Below are 21,853 nucleotides of genomic sequence, written 5' to 3'. Positions count from 1 at the left end.
CTCTCTTTGATGTTGACGGTTGCTTCGCTACCATATGAAGCTAAAGATTTAGGAATCTTTGGTACATCATGAGCATCAAAAATCTTACAGTTTAAAAGGTCGCCGCTTTCTGCAGGCGCCAGTAAACTAAACATTACATTCTTTTCAAATTTTTTGTAGGTCCTGGCATTTGGTGTTGTCTGATTACTCTTTTTTCAAATCTCCTTCTGTTTTTAAAAACTGGTGGATTCCTAAGTATCCTGTAAATTACCCAGCCCAATCACTAAGGGCAAGGAATTTTAGCCTTTCCTGGAAAATCTGACAGTCTTGTGGAAACCAAGTGCCGTCTGTGTGCAGTTCCTTAAAAATATATACTATACCCGGAAAAAGGAAATGGTAGAGAAACGAAACAAATACTTGTTCTGTCTTCACGGAGGAAAATACTAAAAACCTCCCAGAAATAATGGAGAATAAAGGGACTCGAGTAAATGAGGAATTGCAAGATATTAATATTAGTTAAAAAAAAGTACTTGAGAAATTAATGGGGCTTAAAGTAGATAAATCCCCTGGACCTGATTATATATATCCTAAAGTGTTGAAGGAGGTGGCTGGAGTGATAAAAGATACATTGGTGGTCATCTTTCAAAATTCTATGTACTCTGGAATGGTTCCTGCAGATTGGAAGGTAGCAAATGTAAGTCTACTATTTAAGAAAGGAGGGTGAGAGAAAACAGGGAATACAGACCTGTTAGCCTAACATCAGTCGTAGGGAAAATGCTAGAATCTATAATAAAGGATGTGATGACAGGACACTTAGAAAATAAAGGCAGGATTGGGCAGAGTCAACATGGATTTATGAAAGGGAAATCATAACTGACAAACCTGTTGGAGTTTTTTGAGGATGTAACTAGCAGAATAGATAAGGGGGAACCAGTGGATGTGGTATATTTAGATTTTCAGAAAGCTTTTGATAATGTCCCACACAAGAGGTTAGTAAACAAAATTAGAGTATATGGGATTGGGAGGAATATACTGGCATTGATTGAGAACTGGTTAATGGACAGAAAACAGAGAGTAGGAATAAATGAGTCATTTTTGGATTGGCAAGCTGTGGCTAGTGAGGTACCGCAAGGATCACTACTTGGGCCCCAGCTATTCACAACCTATATCAATTATTTGGATGTGGGGATTAAATGTAATATTTCCAAGTTTGCAGACGACACAAAACTAGGTGGAAGTGTGAGTTGTGAGGAGGATGCAAGGACGCTTCAAGGGGATTTGGAGAGGCTAAGTTAGTGGGCAAAAAATTGCCATAGTTGGAGTGCAACAAAGGTTCATCAAACTAATTCCTGGGATAGAGGGATTGTCTGAGGAGGAAATATTAAATAGACTGGGCCTTTATTCTCTGGAGTTTAGAAGAATGAGAGGTGATCTCATTCAAGCACACAAAAGTCTTACAGGGCTCAACAGAGTAGATGCAGGAAGGTTGTTTCCCCCGGCTGGGGAGTCCAGAACCAAGGGACACAGTCTCAGAATAAAGGGCAGACCATTTAGGGCTGAAATGAGGAGGAATTTCTTCACTCAGAGGGCGGTGAATCTTTGGAATTCTCTGCCCCAGAGGGCTGTGGAGGCTCAGTCATTGAGTATGTTCAAGACTGAGATCGATAGATTTCTACATATTAAAAACATCAAGGGTTATGGGGATAGTGCAGGAAAATGGTGTTGAAATAAAAGATCAGCCATGATCTCATCGAATGGCGGAGCAGCCTCGAAGGGCTAAATGGCCTACTCCTGCTCCTATTTCTTACGTCCTCATGTATTACCCAAATCCCACCAAATAGCTTCCTTCTGCGCTGTAACAATTCTGTGATTCTGAGATTTTGTGAAGGCTGGGCTGCATCTGTGATTCTGTTTCTTGCCCTATCTCTGAAACTAAGCCCAGCAAGGGCAAAGGTCTCTTACTCATCTAGTCATAGTCAGAGAATCTCCTGCAATGGCTTCTCTCCCCCTTGCCTCTGGAGTATCCCAGGGATTTATTCTTGGCCCCTTTCCATTTCTCATCTACATGCCACCCCTCAACAACATCATATAAAGATACAATGTCAGGTTCCACCAGGTATGTTGATGATGCTCAGATCTCTCTCACCACCACCTCTCTTGACCCCTCCACTGCTTCTGTGTTGTCAGACTGATTACCCGACTTCCAGTCCTGGATGAGCCTCAACTTCCTCTAATTAAACACACTTTTTAATAAACATTTATACTGGCATCAACTGAAATAGAACTTTCTCCAAACTAACATTGCGGAGCGCTGCTGTGTTTCAAATAGTGGATAAATTCCATTACATATTAAAGATGAACTTAATTTGTAAAGATATAGAACATCATTTCAATAAGGGTAGATTCATTTTTAAAATCTCCATAAAGGATAAAAATAAACAAATGCCACATCTAGAAGGGTTAGGATTAGACAACTTAATTGTGCAACATTAAAACCAAGGAAGTACAATAGAAGCTGCTTCCACTATCGGGAACGTATCATAAGCTCCTCCAGTGCCTTTTCCCGATGGTTGTTATGAATGAGAAGAGCTTCCTTAATATCTTCATGCTGAAAACCCATCTCATCGAACTGTGCCATTAGGGTCAAGAATTCTGCTGCCTGCGTGCAGAAAGGTGCAAGAAAGGAAAATGGAATTAGTCAAGTTTGGCAGCAAACAAAAGCAACCAGATTATCAGCTTTGGACATCTTTGGAGGACATGGTAATGAAATCCAGACAAAGAGTAACTGCAGTGCTATCACACAATCTAAACTGAGAACAGTAGGGACCGCAGGGAAACATTATGCTTCGTTTTATGGAGAGCTTTCAAATGATCTTAGATCTCCTAATTATTCATATTCTGGCATTAAGTTTAGTTTAGTTTAGTTTAGAGATACAGCACTGAAACAGGCCCTTCAGCCCACCGAGTCTGCGCCGACCATCAACCACCCATTTATACTAATCCTACACTAATTCCATATTCCTACCATATCCCCACCTGTCCTTATATTCTCCTACCACCTACCTACACTAGGGGCAATTTATAATGGCCAATTAACCTATCAACCTGCAAGTCTTTTGGCTGTGGGAGGAAACCGGAGCACCCGGAGGAAACCCACGCAGAAACAGGGAGAACTTGCAAACTCCACACAGGCAGTACCCAGAATTGAACCCGGGTCACTGAAGCTGTGAGGCTGCGGTGTTAACGCCCCAAAGGCGTAAGAAGGACATTGTTACAGAAATGTTACCAGCATTTTTGATTTAGAAGCAAACTGAGCTTACATGGCTTAATTTATAAATTCTACAGAATGGCCAGCTATGAAACGTGTCCAGTTTATGTACATTTTGGTGCCCCACATTTCGCTTTCAATGAAAGACAGATGTCAATTAATTAGACACTTTAACTATCAGCAGGTAAGCTCTTACTGATTCTCCTTCATCCAAAGTATTTAACTAACCAAAGAATTTCATACAATTGTATTTGACATTTATATGCTAATATTCAAAAGCCTAATTTAAAGTCAGAGACCTAAGCATATAATTAAGGTTGATCAGGACAGCAGGTCACAATATCATGCAACAAGTGCAAGACAGAGGGGAACATTGCATGAGAGACAAGAGACCAAGATACGAGTGATTGAATTTTCCTTGGCAATGCCACACAAAATCTAAATAGACCCAATTTTTCGGGCTATCAATTGATAAGTTGCAATAAATAAACTATTCATTTTGAGGATTTGATTCTTAATCTTAATTATTATTCTGTTCTTCAAAGCAGGAATCAACTGTATAAAATCATCAAGATGCTGTTAATTTAACTCAATCAAGTGCGTACCAAGATCTATAAACAGAACATATTATATTGTTTTGATCAAAAATTAGTAAACCCTATAGGATTAAAGAAAACTGTAGAGTCACCTTTCAGAATAGAAGTTATTGTTACTGATGTTAATAGACAAATGCATAACATGTATGTATCTTTCTCTGCTATTTTAGTAGAAGTGTTAACCCATCTGACGTAAACAGTTAGTATTTAGTTCAGTTTGTAGCATGCTTACCTCTGGGTCAGAAGGTTTTAAATTCAAACCTCACTATGAGCTTGGCCAATAATCTAGGTTACTGTTTCAGTGCAGTAGTGAGGGAGTGTTGCATTACTGTGCCAGTGTGGTTCACTGATAGCATTCTCATCTCTGGGTTAGAAAGTAATGGGTTCAAGCCACACTCCAGCACATAAACTAAGCTAATACTGCCAAGACTTCAGCACATAAGCTGAACTGAGCTTTCAGTGCTGCATTGTCAACAATGTTGTATTTCAGCTGGATGTAAATGTTCACATGGCACTATTTGAGGAATAGGAGGGAGTTCTTCTGATATCTTGGCCAACATTCCTCCTTCAACCAACCTCACCAGAAACAGATTGATCTGGCCATTCATTTGTTTGCTTTTTGGGACCTTGCTGTGTGAAAATTGCTGCAACATTTGGTTCGCTTTACAACAGTGGCTGCACTTCAAAAGCAATCCATCTGTTATAAAACCAGTAGGGAATTTCCAGTAGGCTCTGAAGTATAAATATAGGTTATTTTTATTGCCAGCAGAATTTTTTAGATTTATATTATTCAATGGAGTATGGGTAAAAGATTAGATAGTTTACATTTTTAAATATGATATATGCAGGACAGAATAAGAAAAAAAGGATAAAGATACTTTGAAAATAAAGAACATTAAAAATCTTCAGACCTTTTCCTCTGAATTCTGAAAGATCTCCATGGCTTCTTCCACTAGCCTCTCCTTATAACCTTCCTTACAGAGACGGTCCCAGGCACTCAGGTACTTGAGGATCTGGTATAAAACCACTAGACAATTAAAGAATGAAAGGATCACAGGAAATTACCCCTAACATTACTTTTCATGCAAGACTGTAAACATCATACTACCGAAAGGTCATGAACAGTGGTGATTTTTGATATTTATTAACATCAGTGCAACAGTTACAAAGATCTGTCTGATCTGCCTCATCGTTTGTTTCTCAAGTCATTTCAGACATTTTACAACAAGCTATCACTAGATTATAAGTAAAGAATTAGAAGGAAATAAATTATTCTTCCGATTATTTCATTATGGCATAGAAATATATAAGCCTCAATGAAACGTCTAGCCTCCAAGCCACTTCTATGAAATTCCGAGAATACTATGAAAGAAAGACAAAAATTTATGTCGCGCTTTTCACAACCGCTGGACATCTCAAAGCACTTTACAGCCAATTTGAAGGTTCATCACTGTTATAATATAGGAAATGCAACAGCAAGTACGCTCACAAGACGCATGCTCACAACAAGCTCCTACAAACAGCAATGTGATAATGACCAGATCATTTGTTTTTGTGATGTTGATTGACACTGACACTAGGGAGCAGAACTCTCCAGCTCTTCTTTAAAATATCTCCATAGGATCTTTTATGGTCATCTAAGTAGGAGGACAGGGCCTCACTTTAATATCTCATTCCAAGGAGAGCACCTCCAACAGTGCAGTACTCCCTCAGCCCTGCACTGGAGTGTCAGCCTTGAGTTTTTGTGCTAAAGTCCTGGGTTGGGACTTGAATCTAGAACCTTATAACTCAGCTATAAGTGTGCTATCAACTGAGCCACAGCTGACACATAATACAATACCAGATCTTTTAGAACAAATTTATAATGAGCTGAATCCCAAATGCCATGCATTATATCAACAAATAATGGAGTTTTTTTTCTAACATAATTTGTGTTTATCAAAGTGAGACCTGCAGGACAACAGCTCAGAACTGGGTTTCTAGTAAAACTTACACAATATAAAAATACAGAGTTCCTGCAAGGTAAGTAGGCAGGGTAAGTGTGAATCACTTCATTATTATGGTAAAAAGTATAGTTCCTCTGTATGACTGACAGAGCTTATCAGGAAAGTGAAACTGGATAAGAGAAGAATCATAACCTCTGAATTTATTTTGAGGCTATCATTAGATTGTTTTTGTTTTCAAAATTAATACAAACTGAAAAAAAATCAATAACTCTTTGTCATTAATAACTTGAAATGTCATGTCAGTGAAGTCTGGGTTAGATGAAAAGAGCAAGTCTGGAAACTGGTGGCAGCTACAAGTGGTGCAGCTCTTCAACAGAAAACTATTCCGAACAGCTGAGTGTCTTTCCTCACTTTCAAAACATCCACACTTAGAATATCAAGAATTTCTAAAGCTCAATATTAACAGGTACAAAAAATATTGATGGAGCCAAAAAATGTTTCCAGCTCAAGCTTCTCTCATTAGTTTGGGTTTGCTGTGGAATTAGTTGAGCAGGAACAAATCTGTATTGACTACTGCCAAGATATATCCGTATGTTTAATGCAGAACGATTCCAGGTTTTATATTGTGAAGAATTTACCCTAAAAATAATGGCGTGGCTAACAACACTTATCGTTACTTATACGCAATTCAGACAGCAAATCTGGACAAGTGTCGATGCGCAATTAAATGTGAAAATCCATGAGATGCTGTCTGAGATGCATCGCTCCTCTGTAAGCTGTGCACAAACAGCATCGCACTGTTTGGCTCCCCATTCAAATGTATTAGATGGCAGCCCGCTTGACCACCACTCCATCCGCCACCTTAAACATTCACTCCCTTCACCACCGATGCACAGTGGCTACAGTGTGCATCATATACAAGGTTCACTGCAGCAACTCACCCTGCTTCCTTTGACAGCACCTTCCAAACCAAGACCTCTTCCACCGAGAAGAATAAGGGCAGCAGACATGTGGGAACACCACCACCTGTAAGTTCCCTTCCAAACCACACACTATCCTGACTTGGAACTATATAGCCATACCTTCACTGTCGCTGGATCACAATCCTGGAACTCTCTTCCTAACAGCACTGTGGGTATAGTCTGCACCAAATGGACTGCAGCGGTTCAAGAAGGCAGCTCACCACCACCTTCTCAAGGGCAATTAAGGATGGGCAACAAATACTGGCCTTGCCAGTGACACCCACATCCCATGAAATGAATAAAAAATTGTTCCTGTCGTGGCATCATAGATATGGACTAAATGTACTTGTCCATTTCAGCCTAAGTACCCTTTTTAGCAGTGTGATGTCTTAATTACTGCTAAGCAACCTCTCTGGCAGTGAAAATTAATGCTCCCAAGCATTCCATCAGATTTTAATTATTTCTGCAGTATTTAAAAAAAAATCAATTACTTTTTATCTTTTCTTTGTCTCTTTTCTCTCACTCTCTTAATCCAATATTTCTTTTCCTCTCTTTATTTTGCTTTCTGCACTTGATTTGACATTGAGTTCACTATTTTAACTGTCATTTCCTGTTTCAGATCCTGCGCTGCTCATTAATGATTCTTCAATCTGATTGGTTAAAGAAGCACACAGTGTTCACACAGGTCCCAGATGCCCTATAGAGGGTAACGCGCTGTTTGGATCTCGCATTTAAAGCAACTTGCAGCGTTATAGGTCACAGCAATTAAATGGGCATAGTCAACATTCACCAGCTACAGTAAATTATGGCCCATTAGGTACAGTACTTTATTTCCAATAATAAATGCAGCAAAAGCTAATTTTCTTTCTTTGATTTGCTTCAGCGATAATTCCAAACTATCAAATAGTGACAACATCAGAATTCCTTTTACAGTATTTGTTTTCAGGGGAAAAATTGGTGCTTATTAATTCAAAGTATTTTTATATGGATCCTGGAATTTTTCTTAAAACAATCTGTGTGGTGTTGCCATTTACAAACTAACTTGTTCTGACAGCAAATATTTATAGAATACTGATTGTCTTTAAATTTGAAATTTAACCTGCACAAGAAGAGATTGTTCTGAAGTGGTTCCAGTTACAATGATTCCTGGATATTTGCTGTGATTAAACTATTGTTATTAGCACTGCTGATTATGGACACCTAACGTTCTTTAGTCAACAGGATGATTAGTCCTGGTCACCAGTCCTGCTTCCTCCATTGTCTAGGAGGAGTAAGTAGACCAGCTCATTGATGTCTCTAAGTGTCCTGCTTCTTCCTCCTCCTCAAGAGAAGAAGACAGGCCAGGTCACTGAAGTCTCCTTCAGGGTAGGATGGCCCTACTGCACCTGGATGCCCGGATTCTCCCTTTCAAGAAAAAGGATAGGATGGTCACTGATAATCCAGCCACGATGTTTCCTTTCCTTTGGGGGTGGGGGTGGGTTGGGTGGAAAGGTCTCCAGTTAACTGCTGCCCCCAAGCAGTTGCATGGGAACACCACCACTTGCAAGTTCCCCTCCAAGCCACGCACCATCCTGACTTGGAACTGTATCGCCATTCCTTCACTGTCACTGGATCAAAATCCTGGAACTCCCTTTCTAACAGCACTGTGGGTGCACCTACCCACATGGACTGCAGCAGTTCAGGAAGGCGGCTCACCACCACCTTCTCAAGGGCAATTAGGAATGGGCAATAAATGCTGGCCTAGCCAGCGACGCCCACATCTCATGAATGAAAAAAAAAAATTCTCCTTCGACTGAGGACCATGATTTATCGATGCCAAGATTCCTCAGAGCTGTCATCATTGCTGCTCTGTAGTTGCTTGTTAGGAGATGTTTTACAGAGCGGCTAGTCCAATCAGTTTTTCCTCTTGTCCAACAGGGCCTGTTGAAACAAAGGACTGAATTTAGAGGCCCTTTGTCAAATGTCACCTACTTGAGGCTGTACAAGTCTCAATGCCAGTGGAGGCTGGATTTCAGTTTCAGAATCTGTGATGGGAGCTCACTCCTCAATTTGCGCATCCATGAGAGTGACTCCCTTCCCCAACTCGAAACTACTCTAGATTTCTTTCTCTGCTTGTATAATTGTTTGACATTCTGAAAGGAAAAGCTTAAAAAGCTAAGGTTTAAAAGAATAACTTTTGATGTGATATTGTGAAAACATTTAAAGAGGCCTCACCATCGCTTGCCCTGCAGGAGTTAACTGTTATATCACATACCTGTTGTTTGCTTTGTTGCCCAACATTCTGGATAGCCCAAATTACTCTGCTTATTGGATATCCTTCCCTCATAAGTGGCTGAATGAGGTCCTGCTCTTTTTGACTCAGTGCGAATAGCAGGTCAGCAGTGGAGTCTGGGAGAGTTTTGTGGGAATTTAAAGGTCTTGGAGTTGACGGAGGTGCCGGAAGGCAGGAATGGTTACTGAGGGCCTGTAAAAGAACAAATAAACATTCAGAACACAAGTTATCAGTGCACTACATGCAATGAACCTTCCATTTACCAAAGAATTTTGTTTATTTTCATCCAGGAAAGGGTTTGTTTTTCCTTCTTTTGTTTCTTATTTATCGATTCTGAGCACCCCATCTAACATCACATCCAACAGCTGTGGAGTCACTTATCCTTTGGGATATCAAGACCATCATTCCACTACTTTCTCATAGCCTGTACTTGCTTAGAATTATAAGATTTTCAGAGTTAAAGAGGAGTCCACTGAAAGAATATCAAATTATCCCTGGGCCTTGGCTCAGCTCACAGTATTTTACAATTTTGAAACACAATTCCTGTTTCTTGCTATAGTGTCTACGCAGAATACTTCAACTGAGACTGTCAGAACTTTGCGGTTATTCAATATTTAATGTGTGTGCCTCTTCCCTAGTTTTTGCACCTTTGCACAATTGGTTAACCACTGGACAAGTTGCTAATATTTGATGGAAAATTGATTTTAATCGAACTGAAAGAGTGCCCCAGGGGAACTTGTTTCATATGCTCTTCTGCATTGCCTGGGATTCGGATATCATGAGACAAGGTGGGCATGGCACGTGCCAACGTTTTGGTTTCATGTCACAAAAGTGCTTTGTGACTTAATGCCTTCTCCTGGACAAGCAGGCTCTTTCAGATCAAAACAGAAAATGATGGAAATACTCAGCAGGTCTGGCAGCATCTGTGGAGAGAGAAACAGAGTTAACGTTTCAGGTCAGTGACCTTTCATCAGACCTTTATCAAAGATGGTTTGGCAACTTCTCCCTAATTTAGTCCTCTTGATCACCCTGTGGCACTGTTCGAGTGTTTTAGCCTGCAAGTAAAAATGGCAGTTAGGCTTTATTACTATTTGCTACATCTTGTAGATTGGATGTATGTCAACTTGTGATGCCTCCTGCATATGTGGTTAAAAAATAATTCGGTCAATTATTAAGGGTGTGACCCCACAAAGTACCTACTGCTATTTGCCACCATAAGTCACGTGCTAAAAATGACAAGTAGTAAGAGCTTTGTGAATTAGGGTTTAATGATTCTATTCAATTGGAACATTGCAGGATTTCAAGGGAAATGATTCTCAGTATTAGGTATTTAATACAAACCATTATTTAAATTAGCTCTAGATATTATAATTATGGGCCAGAATTTTATGCCCCCCAAACAGCGGGTTGGTGGTGCCAGTGGGGCGGGGGGGTGGGGGGGGGAGGGGGTCTGCGTAAAATGAAGTGGAGCCCTTCCTAATCTGCTGCCATTTTACGCTGGGCGGCGAAAACCGGCCCACCCACCCCAGGCCAATCAAGGCGCTTAAGTGGCCAGTTATAGCCACTCAAGGGCCTCTGCCCACCGGCACAGGGATTTTAGCCCTTGCCTCGCCAGGGCCTGACTGAGCACCCCCGGCAAGGCCCCTAAAACTTACTTTTTCCCAGTGTGCCTTTCCTCTTCTTGTTGATGCTGGGTTGCATTCCCAGCAGTGGCCACTGCTCTCAGTGGCGCTGCTGGGACTAAGAGCTGCTGGGCCGCTGATTGGCCGGCAACTCCATTAGGTGGGACTTCCTGCCTCAACGAGGTGGAAGTCCTGCCTCAGACCAATTAAGGGCCTGGGGACCGTAAAATGCAGTCCGGATCCCCAGGCCAGGCGGAGATGGGATCGCCACCGACTTTTCAGTCGGTGGACAGCTCCCATCCGCCGAAAGTAAAATTCTGACCATTACGTCAGTATTACCATAACATGCATTGCTATCACTAAATAATGTGGCTCATTAAAATTAAGTGTTTGTGTGGTCACATTGTTGTATAATGATTTATATACAGGTGGGGATTTATATTTGTTTGTGAATATTGGGGGGAAAGCTAAGTCAGTCACAAAATAGTTGTTCCCTTTCTTCTCCCTCTTTCTCAGCCAGGACAGATCAATTTCAACTTTATACTTTCGAATTAAACCAAACATCCTTCCAGACCCACTTTCAATCATTGGTATTTACATCCTGCAGTTTGAAATTGTGGCTTTAGGATCGGCCGTTTTGATAGACAGCTGGAAACCTGTTAATTAAAAAAAATGGCAGAGTCTGCAGTGAAGGAGAGAGGAATAGTGCTCTGCTTGTGGGGAAACTGTGGGCTGGATTTTAGGGGCCCCCTGAGGTGAGATCGGTGACGGGGGAGGGGCCCATAGAATCGCAATGGGGGGCAGAGAGCCTGTCGCTGACGACAGGCTGACGACAGCCTTCCCAGCCAGAGGCCAACTGAGGCGTTTAAGTGACCAATTAACAGCCACTTAAGGTCCCTCCTCTGTGGGCAATCTGTGGCCCACGGATGACACCCGCCAGGAAACAATGCACCTCCCAGGATCTTCCTCTACCCTGGGCTTTATGACTACATCCCCACACCTCTCGCTGGGTCCTTCTGAACTGGCCCCAGCGACCCCGCCTCATTTACTCGAGGTGCGGGGTCCCAGCGCTGGGCCTGGGTCCAATGTAGTGCTGCTGATACTGCTGAGATGCGGACCTGTGATTGATCCCTGTCTTTAAAGGGGTGGGGATCCCGGCATGAGACACTAAAGAAAGAAAATAATGGAGGATTACTCCGGAGGGGCACGAAAAGGCCAAGGCGGGGCTTCCCCTGCCTTTTCGGCCCAGCACCAGGAGCCCCGCCTCCTACAAAATCCAGTCCTATGAGTTTACTAGCTCAGCCTCGCTAATAGTTACGATGCAGTAACATGATGAAACATAGAATCATTGAATAGTACAGCACAGAAGGAGGCTCTCCTGTGCCACTCTTTTGAACAGCAATCCAGTTAGTCCCACTCCCCCGTTTTTTCTCCATATCCCTGTGATTTTTTTCTGATTTAAGTATTTATCCAATTCCTTTTGAAAGCTACTATTGAATCTGTTTCCCCCATGTTATCAGGCAGTGCATTCCAAATCCTAATCACTCATTGCATCAAAAAGTTTTCCTCATGTTTCCTCTGGCTCCTTTGTCAATCACTTTAAATCTATGCCCCATGCTAATCGACTCTTCAGTCATTGGAAATCGTTTTTCTTCATTTACTCAATCTAAAATATCGCTGGTTGAGAGAGAAATACAGGCCAGGATAACTGCTGGATTCCCTGCGCTCCTTCGGATAGAGTCATGGGACTTTTCCCCGCCTAGCTGAACAGTCAGGGAAAGCCCCTGATTAACAGACAACAACTCTGACAATGCAGCACTCCCTCACTACTGCACTGGAGTGCCAGCCCAGACTACGTTGCTTTAGAAGTAAGGACAGTATTAATGAATGAAGTTTTTTGTGTTGATGAAGCATTTTTTGCTCTGCTGGGTCTGCCCATGCCATGCGAGAGGATGGTTGACAACCCAAGCCACACACTTTCCCAAAGCTGCTCAGATCACAGTGTCCCAGGATATCTAACCTCCTGTTTTCGTCTATGTTCTGTCGGGAAGTATTTATTCTGGTGTTGGCTCTTCAAGGCTGAGATTGTCATCGCCATCTTTGAAGTGTGATGGGCCTATAATTCCATTTGGCAGTCCTAATGTTAACATTTTGTTAAAAATTCCAGTAGGACTCAGTTAATTTAGTAGCCTGTGTAGGAGATATGATTTCTATTTGACTATACTCTAGCCAACTATTTTGAATGTTTAATTATTTATGTGGCTCTCGTGCCAATTGGAAAGACATGAATACATAAGTAACCCTGTTGGAAAGGTGATGTTACTGAAAATGGATAATAGCAGCTAAATCTGTAACAAAACTCAGGGGAGGATTTTTCTGGATTGTGTAGAAGTAGAAGAATGAAGCAGTGAAATATCAAGATTCTCTGTGAGGCACAACATGAAACATTGGGAATCATAGTCAGAATAGAAGAGGATAAGAAAGCAGATGAAAAACTGTTGCTATTTAAACAGAACTCTGTTGTCTTTTTGTTAATTGACCAAACTTTTTCTAATGTGCCAGATTGCTGAAATTGTGATTCTGTTAATTGAGTTCATTAAGTTGATTGAACCACTAAATTGGTGTCTAACTAACTTGATTGAATTTTTCGAGGAGGTGACTAGATGTGTAGATCTACCATGGTAGATGTGTAGCCTTGCTCCATATCTTACTGTCCCTTTTAGGAAAATTTCACTCGTGAGTTAGAATCATAGAATAGTTACAGCACAGAAGGAGGCCATTTGACCTGTCACGTCCACGCTGGCTCTCTGCAAGAGAAGTTTAGCTAGTCCTACTCGCCCGCCTTTTCCCTGTAGCCCAGCAAATTTTCTCTCTTAGGTGCTTATCCAATTCCCTTTGGAAAGCCATGATTGAATCTGTCTCCACCACACTCTCAGGCAGTGCATTCCAGATCACTAAGTAAAAATGTTTTCTCTCATGTTGCCTTTGTGACATTTGTCCTCTGGTTCCTGACCTTTTCACCAATGGGAACAGTTTCTCTCTATCTCCCAGATGACTCATGATTTTGAACACCCCAATTAACCTTCTCTAAGGAGAAGAGAAGGGTAGTAGGGATAAACCAGGCAATTACAGGCCGGTGAGTCTAACATCAGTGGTTGGGAAAATATTGGAAAGAAATTTTGAGGGACAGGATTAATCTTCACTTGGAGAGGCATGGATTTTTAAAAATTCATTCATGGGATGTGGGCGTCACTGGCTATGCCAGCATTTATTGCCCATCCCTAATTGCCCTTGAGAAGGTGGTGGTGAGCTGCCTTCTTGAACCACTGCAGTCCATGTGAGGAAGGTACACCCACAGTGCTGTTAGGAAGGGAGTTCCAGGATTTTGACCCAGCGACAGTGAAGGAACGGTGATATAGTTCCAAGTCAGGATGGCGTGTGACTTGGATGGGAACTTGCAGGTGATGATGTTCCCACACATCTGCTGCTCTTGTCCTTCGAGGTGGATAGAGGTCGTGGGTTTGGAAGGTGCTGTCTAAGAAGCCTTGATGCATTGCTGCAGTGCATCTTGTAGATGGTACACACTGCTGCCACTGTGCGTCGGTGGTGTAGGGAGCGAATGTTTGTAGATGGGGTGCCATTCAAGCGGGCTGCTTTGTTCTGGATGGTGTCGAGCTTCTTGAGTGTTGTTGCAGCTACACCCATCCAGGCAAGTGGAGAGTATTCCATCACACTCCTGACTTGTGCCTTGTAGATGGTGGACAGGCAATTAATCAGGGATAGTCAGCATGGCTTTGTCAGGGGGAGATCGTGTCTAACTAACTTGATTGAATTTTTCGAGGAGGTGACTAGATGTGTAGATGAGGGTAAATCAGTAGATGTAGTCTACATGGACTTCAGTAAGGCTTTTGATAAGGTCCCGCATGGGAGATTGGTTAAGAAGGTAAGAGCCCATGGGATCAAGGGCAATTTGGCAAATTGGATCCAAAATTGGCTTAGTGGCAGGAGGCAGAGGGTGACGGTCGAGGGCTGTTTTTGTGTTTGGAAGCCTGTGACTAGTGGTGTACCACAGGGATTGGTGCTGGGACCCTTGCTGTTTGTAGTGTACATTAATGATTTAGACGTGAATATAGGAGGTATGATAAGTAAGTTCGCAGATGTCACAAAAATTGGTGCTGTTGTAAATAGTGAGGAGGAAAGCCTTAGATTACAGGGAGATATAGATGGGCTGGTCAGATGGGCGGAGCAGTGGCAAATGGAATTTAATCCTGAAAAATGTGAGGTGATGCATTTTGGGAGGACTAACAAGGCAAGGGAATATACAATGGATGGTAGGACCCTCGGACAGAAGAACCTTGGTGTACTTGTCCATAGATCACTGAAGGCAGCAGCACAGGTAGATGAGGTGGTTAGGAAGGCATAGGGGATACTTGCCTTTATTAGCCGAGGCACAGAATATGAGCAGGGAGGTTATGATGGAGCTATATAAAACGCTAGTTAGGCCACAGCTGGAGTACTGTGTACCGTTCTGGTCACCACACTCTAGGAAGGATGTGATTGCACTGTAGAGGGTGCAGTGGAGATTCATCAGGATGTTGCCTGGGCTGGAGTATTTCAGCTATGAAGAGAGACTGAAAAGGCTAGGGTTGTTTTCCTTGGAGCAGAGAAGGTTGAGGGGGGACATGATTGAGGTGTACAAGATTATGAGGGGCATTGATAGGTTAGATAGGAAGAAACTTTTTCCTTTAGTGGAGGGGTCAAGAACCAGAGGGCATAGATTTAGGGTAAGGGGCAGGAGGTTTAGGGGGGATTTGAGGAAAACTTTTTTCACCCAGTGGGGGTTGGAATCTGGAACACACTGCCTGAAGAGGTGGTGGAGGCAGGAACCCTCACAACATTTAAAAAGTATTTAGATGAGCACTTGAAACGCCACAGCATACAAGGCTATGGGACAAGTGCAGGAATATGGGATTAGAATAGTTGGGTGCTGGATGGCTGGCACAGACATGATGGGCCGAAGGGCCTGTTTCTGTGCTGTATGACTCCATGACTCTAACCCCAGCTTCTCCAATCTATCCACATGACTAAAGTCCCTCATTGCTGGGATCATTCTTATAAATCTTTTCTGTGCCCTCTCGAAAGCCTTCGCATCCTTACTATAGTGTGGTGCTCTATTGGAGCCTCCGGTTGAGGCTGAACCAGCTTTATATAAAGGTTCACCATAACTTCATTAGGAACCATTGTACCACCAATAGGTGTAGTGTATTTGGATTTCCAAAAGGCATTTGATAAGGTGCCACATAAAAGGTTATTATACAAGATAAGAGCTCATGGTGTCGGGAAGAAATATATTAGCATACATAGAGGATTAGCTAACTAACAGAAAACAGAGAGTCAGGATAAATGGGACATTTTCGGGATGGCAAACTGTAACTAGTGGAGTGCCACAGTCATCAGTGCTGGGGCCTCAACTATTTACCATCTATATTAATGACTTGGATGAAGGGATAAGTGTATTGTAGCCGAATTTGCTGATGATACAAAGATAGATGGAAAAGCAAGTTGTGAGGAGGACACAAAGGGACATAGTTAGGTTAAGTGAGTGGCAAAAATTTATCAGATGGAGTATAATGTGGGAAAATGTGAGGTTGGTTGTGAGAATAAAAAAGCAAAATATTTAAATGGTGCTGGATAGGGGGAGCTGGGTGTCCTCAATCCTGAAACACAAAAAGTTAGCATAAAAGCAAAATACTGCAGATGCTGGAAATCTGAAAGAAAAACAGAAAATGCTGGAAATACTCAGCAGGTCGGGCAGCATCTGTGGACAGGGAAGCAGAGTTAACGTTTCAGGTCAGTAATCTTTCATCAGAACTGGCAAATGTCAGAAAAGTATTAGGTTTTCAGCATGTGAAGGGGTGGGGGTGAGGGGGGCTGGTGGTGATGGGGAAGAGAACAAAAGGGAAGGTGTGTGATAGGGCAGAGGGCAGCAGAGATTAAATAACAAAGAAGTCATGGGACAAAGGCAAAGGGCATGTTAATGGTTGTGTGAAAGACAAAGCATTAGTCCAGAGAGAGTGTTAATGGCAGAATAATGGGCAGCTCTGACCAAAAACCAAGTTTCAAGCTGGCACATGGTTAAAAAATAAAATAATTTTAAAACAAAAAATAAAATTAAAAAAAAGTTAGCCTGCATGTACAGCAAGTAATTAGGAAGGCAAATGGAATGTTGGCCTTTATTGGAAGGGGGATGGAGTGTAAAAGTAGGGAAATATTGCTACAATTGTACAGGGCTTTGATAAGACCACACCTGGAATACTGCGCACAGTTTTGGTCTCCTTTTTTAAGGAGGGATATACTTGCATTGGAGGCAGTTCAGAGAAGGTTCACTGGGATGAAGGGGTTGTCTTATGTGGAAAAGTTGAGCAGGTTGGGCCTAAACTCATTGCACTTTAGAAGAATGAGAGATGATCTTATTGAAACATATAAGATTCTGAGGGGGCTTGACAGGGTGGATGCTGAGAGGATGTTGCCCCTTGTTGGAGAATCTAGAACTAGGGGGTATAGTTTCAGAATAAGGGGTTGCCTATTTAAGATGGAGATGAGGAGGAATTTCTTCTCTCAGAGGGTCGATAATCTTTGGAATTCTCTTCCCCAGAGAGCTGTGGAGGCTGGGTCATTGAATACATTCAAGGCTGAGCTAGACAGATTTTTTGATCTACAAGGGAGTCAAGGGTTATGACGGGCAGGCAGAAAAGTGGAGTTGAGGTCAAGATCAGATCAGCCATGATCTTATTGAATGGTGGAGCAGGCTTGAGGGGTCAAATGGCCTCCTCCTGCTCCTATTTCTTATGTTCTTATCCTATGGGACAAACAATGAGGGAATGATGCTTCCAGTTTCACTATAGGAAATAGTTATTTCATTATAACAAGAATTGAAAGAGAGGTAACTAAATGTATTCTGGAATGATCACAGAGAACGGATTTAAAAATTAATCTAGATTGTCCAGTTTTGTACAATTCATCAGGGTGCAGAAAGTTAGGACCCTGCTCCTGGTCACACTTCTCCATATAGCTAGTCCCAGATGTTGCTCATAGCATGTAGGGAAGTGCCAGTCACAGAAACTTTCTGCTGTTGGGGGCAGAGGGATGAGAATCAGAGAACAAGTTCAGATTGCCATGCTGCTCCCTATCATTGAGCTTTGAGAGACACTGGGCCTGAAATTCCTCTCCACACAAGAATAGATGTACAATTTAACCCTTATGAGTGCTGGCCCTGAACCAGGTCTACCTACCAGTGTTATCCTGAAGAATTTATGGATCCATTATTTGAGGTCATTAACTTTAAGTAGACTGCTTATTCATGTCTGTCTTTTTTCCACTTGGTAAAGAAAGAAGCTCTGCCCCTAGGGATGAACTTATTCAGAATGGGAAGTGGGAAGATGTCAGTTTCGATCAAAGCACTGATAAAATCCCGGGAATAAATGTCTTTGAAACATATGATTTCTGAGAAAGCAATTTCATCAATGAGTTATTAATTGAAATAGGCATCTTCCCATTTTTTATTTAGAAGAAAGGAATTGCACCCCTACCTTTATACAGTCTATGAAGAGGGCGGCACAGTGGCGCAGTGGTTAGCACTGCAGCCTCACAGCTCCAGCGACCCGGGTTTGATTCTGGGTACTGCCTGTGTGGAGTTTGTAAGTTCTCCCTGTGTCTGCGTGGGTTTTCGCCGGGTGCTCCGGTTTCCTCCCACCGCCAAAGACTTACAGGTTGATAGGTAAATTGGCCATTATAAATTGCCCCTAGTATAGGTAGGTGGTAGGGGAATAGAGGGACAGGTGGGAATGTGGTAGGAATATGGGATTAGTGTAGGATTAGTATAAATGGGTGGTTGATGGTCGGCACAGACTCGGTGGGCCGAAGGGCCTGTTTCAGTGCTATATCTCTAAATAAAAAAAAATAAAAACTAGCTGAGAAACATAATTATACTGATACTGATTCTCTACAGAAGAATGACATCAAGAAGGGTAACTCCACAATGGAGTTACAGGAAGATGCCATAGGTCTTACCGGAAATGGTGGTTTGTGTTTTCTGAGTGGAGTTCTTGCTCTAATCATAAAAGACCTTTCCAGGTGACATCGGGCAGAGGATAGTGGTGGACTTCCAATCATAATTTGTTCTGAGTTCAGATTCTTGCTGTTTCTGTTGTTCTGGTGCTGACAGAAAAATTTTCGACAAGGTTTTCTTGGCGTATGTCCCAATGACCAATTTGATCCATGCCTCTTAACTTCTTCCTCACCATCATTGTTGTTGCAAAGAGGTGATGACCTATGGCTGGAGATGTGAGGGAGTCTAGTTAAGCTAGCACTAAGGCATCTTTCACAGTGTCTTCTTCTGGAAGGGCTATCTGAACAGAAAGGTGAGGAAGCTGGTCTTCCATCTAGGAATCTGGAATGAAGATTAAATTTGCTCCTGAGAAGCGGCACTGAAGGAAGCTTCTGTTTTTCATTTTCATCAGACGACGAGAGTTCATCATCCTCAGAGTAGCCATCATCACTTTCTGAGTCTGACTTGTATACAACCTTTGAACGAACATACTTAATGTCTGTCACACTGAAACTCCTGAACCTCTTGGTCTGCAAAACCATGTGGTCCTTTTGAACTTTTGTATGGTAAGAGTCATTACTCATGTCATCAGTATCATCTCGCTCAAGATCAGAAAATGCAAGCCAAAATGGTGGACATGTTGGCACAAGCCTTGGAGGTTCTTTTCGGGAACAGTCTTGCAGCCACTCCAAAATCTTCTTCTCCAGAGTGAAATCATACTGCAAAAAATTGCAAATTACATTCATCATAAACAAAGTGTCAACATTTTTCTAACCACACAAGTAGTAGCTGTGCTAAAGACACAAGGGTTGGATTTCCACAAGGATTCTCCCAATGAGCTGAGTAGTCCTGTTTCCCTGGGACTTGCGAGGATCTTCCGCCAAAGTTATGCTGAGCAATGAATAGATTTCTGCAGAAATTAATGGCAAGAGTTCAGAATCGTAACTTCATTAAAGTTCTTACTTAGCAGAATTATTGTGGGATTGTTTTTGTAATGGAGACCTTTTTCATTTGCAAATCATATTTTCTCTCTCACATGCACATATGAATGGCTTTAAGATTTTCCTTGCATTGCTCATGGTAATTCGGTTGATACTTTGTTTTATAAAGACAGGTACCTTATAAACGTGCAGTACACAATATATTGTTCTGCTGAAGTGGAGCTATGTCCCTTTAGGGCCACAAAATCTAATTACTATTTTGTGGTAAATAAGGGTTCATTTCATTCAGAGCTTAATTGTGGAATTTTTTCAGATTGTAATGTGTTTGTCAGTTTCAGGCTACATGGATTGTTTTACATCCGTGTGACATCTGAAGTGAGATGGATTAAATACTTACTGTTTTTATTACATACATTACAAAATGTTTTGGATCCAACTTGTATACATTACACACCACACATCAAACTTTAAAGGATCACATTTTACTTTCACATGCAAAACACAGAAAGGCTGGAAGAACAAAAGAGAAAGCCAATCATTGACGTGCTGCCTGAAATTTACAATTGTCCTCTGATAGGCATTAACAATTTCTCACACACACTGGCCAGGCTTTTGCGTTAATAATAACACAGAGGCTAACAGCACTCATGGAATAAATCGGACAAGACTTGCAGAGTCCACACTCGCACAGTTATAGGTGGAAATCCGGAAGTTGTGGTCCAAGTTACCCAACTCCTTCATATGCTTCACTGTCACAGAACCTTACCGATAGACTCAGCATTGAAAGCAAGCAATGGTGTGAAGTCGGAGTACTTACCCACTAGTGACTGACTAAATGCACCAGAAAAAGTTAGGGCTGGTGCATTTAGGAGTAAGTGAATTTTTAATGACCCTCTCTGCCCCTGAGAATTTAATTTTACAAGTGTGAGGTCTCATTCCTTCAGACATTAATTAGTGTTGGAGACGTAAGAAAAATAATTAACATTTTTTCTTTTACTTTTTCTGTCTGTCTCTCTTATCTCACTTTCTTACTTCTATCTGTCTTTCCCCAACTTTATTTCACTTTCTGTACGTGATTTTAAATCAAATTAAATGTAATTTATACTTCCGAAGAAGGGTCACTGACCCGAAAAGTTAACTCTGCTTCTCTTTCCACAGATGCTGCCAGACCTGCTGAGTGAATCCAGCATTTCTTGTTTTTGTTTCAGATTTCCAGCATCCGCAGTATTTTGCTTTTATGTAATTTATACTTCCTGGTTTAGACTCTGCATGTCTCAGTAAGGATTGTTCAATCTGATTAGTTGAGCAGCCTCACTGTTTCTTTCTTGTTCACAGAGCCCATAGATCCCCTGTAGAGGGTGCCACGCTGGATCAGATACCAGATTATATCAAAATCCTGCGAAAACTTTGTCGGCAGTTGTCAGCGAGGTGAACGGCAAGCACCGTTCCTTCGTTGCTGATGGCAAAATCCAGGCCATTACACGTTGATATTGGATGAACAGGGAGAGGCAGTGGCAAGTATTGGATAGGCTTTCAGAACTCATAACAATCACCTCAACAAAAACTGTAAGATGATTTGGAGCATATGCCCTGTTGCTAATGAAAGAATGTGCAACCTGGAGGAAGGGGGAGAATGGGTGAACCTAGAGAAAAAGTCAAGAAAATCTGTTAAAAATAGGTTAAAAACAGTTTTATTAAAGAATTCAAATCAGGATAGATATTGGACCTAGTTGCATCCATTTTGTGAGAAGGGAAGATTAAAAACATTCTATCCCTTGATGAAACATGAAATTAAAAAATAAATCTTAATTCAATTGTTAAAAGCATGAAAGTAAAAATGAAAATAAAAACTTTGATTTGAAAACATTTCCAAATCTGGAGCTGATTTATTTCTTAGCTATGTCCACAACAAATTAGAATGGAAGCAAGACCAAATAGCAGTTAAAGTTGCTACCAGATGAAAGGGCTACTACACATAGCAAATGTTGGCAGTACGTCACCTCAGTTTAGTTAGACCAACTCAGGTTAATATAGGACATATCCCTGAGAAAATAGCAACCAGTCATATCATCTACTGACTGCTGTAAAAAGCAGTTGATTTTCAACTTAGAGCACAAGAGTATCTCGCTAATCAACAGTAAATAGTGGTTTTGGATTCAT

At 41.7% G+C, this 21,853-nt stretch overlaps 1 protein-coding gene across 1 annotated transcript in view; it reads right to left on the bottom strand.

Moving 5' to 3' along the window:
- Positions 1–2,503: 2,503 nt before the first annotated feature.
- Positions 2,504–21,853, bottom strand: part of ubap1lb (ubiquitin associated protein 1-like b) — a 34,130-nt gene continuing 14,780 nt past the window's right edge. The window contains exons 3-6 of the mRNA XM_068017627.1: positions 18,716–19,471; positions 9,006–9,215; positions 4,755–4,856; positions 2,504–2,638 (exon numbers count right to left, since the gene is read on the bottom strand). Coding sequence (XP_067873728.1) covers positions 2,504–2,638; positions 4,755–4,856; positions 9,006–9,215; positions 18,716–19,471 — 1,203 coding nt within the window. The remainder of the gene's footprint in view (positions 2,639–4,754; positions 4,857–9,005; positions 9,216–18,715; positions 19,472–21,853) is intronic.

This window comes from Heterodontus francisci, chromosome 38 (genome assembly GCF_036365525.1).
Source record: "Heterodontus francisci isolate sHetFra1 chromosome 38, sHetFra1.hap1, whole genome shotgun sequence".
Taxonomy (NCBI): domain Eukaryota; kingdom Metazoa; phylum Chordata; class Chondrichthyes; order Heterodontiformes; family Heterodontidae; genus Heterodontus; species Heterodontus francisci.
Note: the sequence above shows the minus strand (reverse complement) of the source record. Positions and strands in the feature narration are given on the sequence as shown.